The 7,445-nt window shown below is 50.4% G+C and overlaps 2 protein-coding genes across 2 annotated transcripts; both read right to left on the bottom strand.

Moving 5' to 3' along the window:
* Nucleotides 1–1,635: 1,635 nt before the first annotated feature.
* LOC118690200 (P2Y purinoceptor 13-like) lies at nucleotides 1,636–3,895 on the bottom strand. Its single transcript, XM_036388957.1, has 2 exons — nucleotides 3,403–3,895; nucleotides 1,636–2,792 (listed from the first exon to the last, which is right to left on the bottom strand). The coding sequence occupies exons 1-2, from the start codon at nucleotides 3,450–3,452 to the stop codon at nucleotides 1,748–1,750; spliced, it is 1,095 nt and encodes a 364-aa protein (XP_036244850.1). The 5' UTR covers nucleotides 3,453–3,895; the 3' UTR covers nucleotides 1,636–1,747.
* Nucleotides 3,896–5,892: 1,997 nt separating this feature from the next.
* On the bottom strand, nucleotides 5,893–7,025 carry LOC118690120 (P2Y purinoceptor 12-like). The gene is given in 3 exon segments (XM_036388837.2): nucleotides 5,893–6,095; nucleotides 6,098–6,304; nucleotides 6,307–7,025. Coding segments are annotated over 3 exon segments (1,002 nt in total). The 5' UTR covers nucleotides 7,019–7,025; the 3' UTR covers nucleotides 5,893–6,012.
* Nucleotides 7,026–7,445: the final 420 nt, after the last annotated feature.

Raw genomic sequence — 7,445 nt, 5'->3', positions numbered from 1 at the left:
CCATTTTGTGGTTACACCCACCCTAACACGGGCTCTCAGCTGTGTGAGCTGCCAGTGTGTGTGCACAGCGTTGGATGAGCCTCGGTCACAAGCAGAAATCGCAAAGTAAAAGAAATTTCTGTTCTTCATCTTCTTAGTTTCTCAGTGCCACCGTGCTCTGCCAGTCCAGAGCTGGATGCAGTGAGTGCTGGAGTCCCTGGGGGCTCTGTGTGAGCTGTGCTTTGTGGAAGGCCACAGACCCTCCTCTGCCAATGTTTGGCTCAGGCCCCTTGGTTAATTGTCAGGCTGTGTCAGCAGCTTGGGAAGAACATTTCCAGCCTCCTGTGTGCTCCTCTAAGCAGGTACTGAAGGGCTGACTGCTTCAGCAGCTAAGAATTTATTATATTTACTTTTCCTAAAGGAGCAAAGTTAGTCCTGCTAACAGTGTATGTGTGTGGGGAGAGCCTTTAATGCAACAGCATTTAACGTAAGAGGTAGACAATGGCTGAGATAACACTGATTTATAGGCAGATTCAGAACCAATTGAAAGCTGATTGGAGATTAATTCAGTTTCCAGTTAGGAAGGGTGTTCCAGCTGCAGAAGGTGTGTAACACGCCTGGTGGAGGAGAGGAAGTGGGTAGAAGTTGCTAAATAAGACACACATCTCCCTGTGTGGCAGAGGCTGGGGAACCCCAGAGGCAGAGATAATTAATGCACAGGAACCTAGAGCAGCTTTGAGAAAATCAAGCGGTATGGAGCAACCTGCTGCGTTGGATTAGGCTGCTGTAAACAATGAATTTCTAAAAATAGCAGTCTGGTGGTGATCAAAGTGTCTGGCACGTGTTAGAGAGTGTAAAGCTGGCAGGAGAGCTGGAGGAGAAGGGATGGTTTGGGGACACTGCAGTCTTGAAATGGTGACATAAATTCCAGAATCTGGGGTTAAAAAGTGTTTCTGTGCAGGCACAGTCCCTGTGGGATGGGCGGGGAGAGCCCTGTGGGTGGTTTGGTGAGCTGGGTGGAGGGGGATTCTCTGAATGGGGAGGCTCAGGCTCCTCTGGCTGGCACTGGGAAGGGTGAAGGTGCCACCAACGGGGACATCTCTGGGTGTTCCTTCCTGGTGAGGGTAGTGTGGGGCTGAGCCCCACATGGCTCAGGGTGGGGGATGCAGTCCTGGCTGCTCTGCTTGCCTGGACAAGGAGCATGTCCTGGGAAATTGGGGTGCTGAGCTGGGGTGCTGAGCTGCCAGCACTGCCCTCCACCAGGTGATGCTGCTGGTTGCAGAGAGGAAGGGTGGTGAAGCAGCGTGGGTGGTAGGAAAGTGATTACATGTGAGAGGCGAGGAGGGCTGGGAAGGGACCGAGTCCTTCCCTCTGCTCCTCCCCTTGCCTACTGTTGATGTGCAGCCAAGCTGACATTCAGGGTAGGAATTACTGACATACACAGTCACCAGCTCTGGGGTTCACTCCCAAATAAAGCTGGATTGCCCTTCAGAGCAGCCAGAGTCAGTCAGCTGCTCGGGTGTTAGCAAGTGAGTTGGTTTAGTTTAAAGCAGAGAGAATTACCCTGTGGATTGTCTTAGGCAGTTTGAGCAAGACCCTTTTGGCCATTAAGGCTATGCAGTGACTGTACTTAGAAAATCCATTTTGCTGCATTTATTGAGTGTTAATATTACTTGGCGAACACCCTTTTGTGTTCTTCAGCAGAAGTAAACCAAACTATTTTTCAAGTTCTCTATGAAAATGCAGAGCAGAGTGTGCAGCTGCAGAATCAAGACTCAGTAGGAGATACTCGTGTGTCCAGCTCTGTTTTTGGGTTTGCCTGGGCTGTTCTCTGCAGAGCCCTTACCCTCCTGTAGAAGACCTTCTCCAGGAAGGGCTTGCACAGGAGCAGGTAGATCAGGGGGTCCATGCAGACGTTGGTGGCTGCCAGCCACAGGGTGCTCTCCTTGGCCACGAAGAGCTGGTTCTGCAGCTGGCAGTCCATGTGGGCACTCGTTTGGCTCATGGTGTAGGGCACCCTGCTGAAGTGGAAGGGGGCAAAGCACAGGAAGAACACGGTAAAAATGATGAATACTTTCCCCTTGATCCGTTTTTCGCTTCTGTTGCCTTTCTTCTGTGTTTTTACGTAAGACTCATACACCTTTTTGGCAATGACTGTATAAAATAGCAGCATGAGGATGAGGACAGTCCAGAAGATGAACTGACAGACGTAGTTGACAGCCTCGTGCCATTTGAGTCCGAGGTAGCTCTTCAAGGAGGCGCACTTCCTCACGGACTGGGGCGTCGCTGCCTTGTTGGACAGGACCATGTTGGGCAGGGAGAGAACGAGGAAGAAGAGCCAGACCAGAGTCGCCAGGATCTTTGCTGAGGTCAGATTCTGCACCCAGAACTTCCCAAAAGGTCTCACAATCTTGAGAAATCTGTCGAAAGCAATGAGCCCCAGCAGCACGATGCTGATGTACATGGTGTCATAGAATATCACGGCTGAGAAGCGGCAGACAAAGGCCTTGAGCTGCCACGGCGCCAGGCCAGAGTCTGTCAGGATCTTCAGAGGAAGCATCAGCGTCATGATGAAATCAGAAACTACGATATTTTTCAAGTAGACAATGAAGGTTGATGTGCTTGGAATGTGGAAGAAAGCCCAGCAGGCCAGGCTGTTCAGCAGGAGTCCCAGGAGGAAGATGAGGGTGTAGAGCACCGGGAAGAGCAGGTGGGTGACGGTGGTGTCACGCTGGCACTGTGCAGAGGAGGGTGCTCCACTGGTGTTACCCACAGAGCTCGTGTTTGCAGAGCCTCCCATCGTTGGAAACAGACTTGGGGGAAAAGGAGGGAGAGAACACAAAACACACCCTTCTGTATGTAGTATTACATGTTCCTTGCAGTGACAGCAGGTTTGCATGAATAAACACCAAACCCACGTGTGTGTTAAACAGCCCAAGCAATTTCTCTTCTGATTCATGGAAAATCCAAATCTTTGCTGAAATTTAAATTGTTTGCAAGCTAGCAACCACTGAAGAGTTAAAAGGGTTCACAATTACTTTGGAGGCCTAGGGTAATGTCATAACAGGATATAAGAGCACGGTTGGCCTTTCCATGGAAATAGAAATATTTTAGTGTTGAATAGAAATGTTAGAGATATTCTATATCTCTAACATTCAACACTAAATAGAAATTCAACACTAAAATAGAAATATTTTGGTGTTGAATATAGTATAGAAATAGAAATGTTAGAGCTGTGGCCCAAAAGCCAGCCACTCCTGGGTAAGTGACTTCTGGTGATTCTTTCCAAGCACCCACTCTTTCCCTTCTCAGCACGGCTTTAGATAGCATTTCCAAGGTCAGCTGCATACAGGTGGCTCCCAGCCCTGGGCACCAGCTGCCCAACCACCCCATCACACCCGAACACTCCGACCCTGTGAGTACCTGGGCAAACCTGCAGCGGCTGTCACAGAGCCCTCTGTGGCTGTCCCCATCTCATCCGCTGCTCCTCTGCCAGCAGAAGCCTCGAGCAAAGTGTTAGAAGTGGGGAAATGTGTAGAAAGATGAGACGTTTTTCTGCTGGTGTGTGGCTTCCTTCCTCATTTTCAGTGTCGCCTGAGTTGGTCACATTGCTATTGCTTCTGTCTCTTCCCTTTGCTCTGTGTGAGAAAGCACAGCATCTGCTCCTGAACTGGGAAAGGAAACCTGAGCCTGCCCCTCAGGACAGACACATTTCTGGGCTTGTGTGTGCATGGGACCTGCTGCACCTGGACTGGTAGGAAGAACAAACACAGAGTGTTTCCTGACAGCACTCCAGGATAACCCTCAAAGTAGCTCCTGGTTGTTGTTTGTGTGTGAATTCCATGTTCTGGATGGCACCAGTCATTGCCAAAGCATTACAAGAGTCTGCTCAGAGCCCCCAGACAGTGGTGCCCGGGGCTGCCCCTCCCCTGCCCCTGGTGTCCCTGGCACAGGGCCTGGGCTGGGCTCTGCCTCTCCAGAGAGGATTCCTGGGGTAGGCAGGGGATGCACCTTGTGCTGCCTACAGCCCCTTTCTGCCCTGGCAGGTCCTGCTGCGTGGAGAGCTGTGGATTGCTGATGGGTTTGCTGGGTGTAGGCTGGAGCTGGGTGCGTTTCTCTGAGAGCAGAGCTGCTTGTGTGAGTTTATTGCTGCCTGTGGTGGGACAGCTCTGGCCCGGGGCTCGCTGCCCGGTGGGCAGTGCTGCTGCTCAGGCCATTTCCTGGGGCAGCTGTGGATTGCTCCAGAGGTGCTCGGGCAGCTGTGCCAGGGAGTTTGTGCATCAGTACCTGGGACATTTTGGCTAATGTAGGTGCTGGTGTCAGTGTTAAATGGCTGCTGGGAGCAGGCAGCCCTGAGGATGGCTGGGCTTCAGTCACGCTCAGCACTGTCACCAGTGGGGTGTGTCCCTGGCTGTCCCTGCCTTCTGGTCCCCACTGGTGACCACACAAGGGTGTCACAGTCCATGCAATGCCCCAGGAGTACTGTCCAAGGCAGTGCCTTCTGTGTTTTGAGCTCTTGCTGCTGTTCCCAGGTGTCAGAGGCAGCAGGTACCTGTGCACACCCTGCCCGTGGTGGCTCTGGGGGACAGGTGTGTCTGTGGTGCCTGTCTGGACAGCTCACCTGGCCAGGGAAAGCAGCTCCTGCCTAATTGCCACTCCACGTGTAGGTGCCAAATGTGTGCAGAATGAGTTCTGGGTGGGACTGGGGCATGTGGCACTGCCCTCCCTGGGCATTAATGGGGACTGACCTGGCCTAGGGCCTGTGGGCTGCTGGGGGAGCACGCTCTGGGGTGGCTGGATGCTGTTCCAGGGAAATCCTGGTGCTCTGTGGTGGAGCCCAGTCACTGCCTGTCTCAGCTGGAGCAGGGCACAGTTTGAGGCAGGGTGGGTTCATCCCAGTGGGCTGTCAGAGATGCACAGACCCCACGGCCGAGGGTCTGTGAGCAACAAGTGAAATTGGGTTGCAGAAGTGCCCTGGCAGGCAGGGACACGTCCCAGGAAGGATGGACAGGTGATGGCTTTGGCAGGCTCAGCTCTTGTGTGCTGGGGGCACACACTGCTCAGCTGGAGCTGTTGGCAGTGGTGATAAATGAACCACAACTTATTCCAATAGCCCACAATCTATTTCATGTGTAATTGCTGTGATACCTCAAAATGTCATGTACTTGAAAATACTTCCCTGGTTTGTTTCAAGTTTTCCAAGTGCAAAAGGGAAGTGGTTGAGTATTTTGTATAGTGGAAAAAGCTGCCCTTAATCATCAGTAAAGAAGTTAGCATGAGCCTGTTTTTCCCCAGGGTCTCAGTAAGATTTAAATCGAGTGTTTGTATGTTTTCTAATATAATGTTCTCTGTGAAAACATACAGTTTTGTTTATTTAAGTAGTAAGGGGAAGGATTTGGGGATTTAATTAATATCAAGATAAGCCTGATTAAGAAATAATTTCCTCTGAAATACAGCTATTAATTATTGGTCAATGGATTAGGAACTGCAAGCATAGAATGAGATTAGAAAAGTGTTATTCTGTTACCAAAAAATCTGCCCAAATGGCTCTCTCTATGTTTCTGTTTGTCTGCCAGTTGCATACAAGGTGACAACTCCCTGTATCAAAAAATGACATCTACTATGCATTTTATCTGCATTTCTCAGATCTTGTGTTGTCATGAACTTTACTCTGGCCCAAATTTAGCTATTTCTGCAACATCTTTACAGTTCATGGTATCATCTGTAGCAGTTCATGATTCTGTTTTAAGTTTTTCCCCACAGTTCCACCTTTCAGTTCTGACTTCTTCCCATCATTTCTGACAGCCATCAGTGGAGGCTGGGAGCTCTGGTTTTGGAAGGGTGGAGGTTGGGGGACTCCTCTGGTATTTATTTAAGCTTTTTCTTTTCACAGGCAGTGGTGGTTGGCTCGTGCTTCATCTGCAGGGCTGTTTCTGAAGAAGTCAGTGAAGTTCTGGGTGCTCCTCGTGGCTCTGTGCTCCTGCCACCCTCAGTGAAGGTGTGTGGCCAGGAAGGTGAGAGGAGCCCTGGGATCTAGAGTGGGGTCTCGTCAGAGTCATCCCCCTTTGTCTGTGCCCCTGACCCTGCCCTGTGCTTGCACAGCATGTCCAGCAAGGATTCCTGAAGGACTTGCACAGGAAAAAGTAAATGAAGGGATCCAGGCAGGCATTGAGGGACGTCAGCCACAGCGTGGTCTCCTTCAGGTAGAACAGAGCGTTCCGAGCGGAGCAGTCAAACACATCTCTCGTTTGGCTCAAGGTGTAGGGGATTCTGGTAAAGTGGAATGGCACAAAGCAAATAAAGAACACAGCAATTATTATGAAACCTTGAGATTGACAGTCTTTTTAGATGCCTTCCCTGTGCATCGAGTCCTTTTGTAGGATTTGTACAGTTCCTTGCTGATCAGGATGTAACATACCACTATGACTGCTAAGTTAACCCAGAAGATGAGCTGACAAATGTAATTTACAATTTCATGCCAGACTAAGCCAAACTCTGATTTCAGGAGAGCACACTTCCTTACGTTCTTGGGTGTTTTCTTCTTATTATTTAAAATCATGTTGGGTAGCGAGAGAGCGAACATGGACAGCCAGATTGCTGTGGACAGGACCTTGGCAGCCAGGAGGCTCCGTGGAGTGGCGGTTCTGAAAGGTGAGGTGGCTTTCTGGTAGCGATCAATCGTTATCAGACCAAGGAACAGGATGCTGATGTACATGGTGAAGTAAAACACCACCTGGGTGACCTGGCACACAAACCCTCGCAGGACCCAGGACACCAGCTTGGCATCGCTGAGGATTTTAAATGGAAAAGTCAGGATCATGAGGAAGTCAGAAATCACAGTGTTCTTGAGGAAGATAATGAAATTGGATTTACTGGGTACTTTAAAGAAGACCCACATTGCCAGGCCGTTCATGGGGATCCCCACCAGGAACAGAAATGTGTAGAGTAAAGGGAAGATGACTTGGCTGATCCTGCTGTCGCTGGTGCAGTTGCTGTCATTCCTGGAGGAGCTGAACTGGGTTGTGGCTTTCATTTGCATTGTGGTATCTCTTCTCCTGGAGAAACAAACAGAAAAAAAAAAGAAGAAAATGAGAGTTTTATATGTTATGACAGCCTTTTCAGTCAGCTTTGAATTGTTGTGTTGTGAACAAGTGCACCCAGCTGGGCCAGGGCAGCTCTCAGGTGTGTGGTGATGCAGCTGGTTCTGTCTGTCTGGGCTCTGCCCATGGGAAACAGGCACCCGGGGAATTGATGTGCTCTCAGCTGATGCCCAAATCCTGACAAAGTTTTATTTTTTCCTAGAAAGTAGGAAAAAAAGGCTTTTGCTTTGAAGATGAAGCAGGCTGGTGTGCCAAGTCCCACGCTGTGGGAGCAAGCCCTGGCAGAGGTGGGCACGTGGTGCCCCAGGGCAGGCACCAGGAGGAGCTGGGTGCTCTGGGCACAGGCTGCTCTCAGCCAGGGGCCCT

Source organism: Molothrus ater, chromosome 10 (genome assembly GCF_012460135.2).
Source record: "Molothrus ater isolate BHLD 08-10-18 breed brown headed cowbird chromosome 10, BPBGC_Mater_1.1, whole genome shotgun sequence".
Taxonomy (NCBI): domain Eukaryota; kingdom Metazoa; phylum Chordata; class Aves; order Passeriformes; family Icteridae; genus Molothrus; species Molothrus ater.
The sequence above is the reverse complement of the archived record's forward strand: the minus strand, read 5'-3'. Positions and strand labels throughout refer to the sequence as shown.

What these genes read in the sequence shown, in the direction of transcription:
- LOC118690200 (XM_036388957.1), bottom strand. Translation starts at nt 3,452, where the DNA reads ATGGGGACAGCCACAGAGGGCTCTGTGACAGCCGCTGCAGGTTTGCCC. An exon ending in GCCGCTGCAGGTTTGCCCAG is followed by an intron (nt 2,793 to 3,402) that starts GTACTCACAGGG and finishes TTTTCCCCCAAG; the next exon opens with TCTGTTTCCAACGATGGGAG.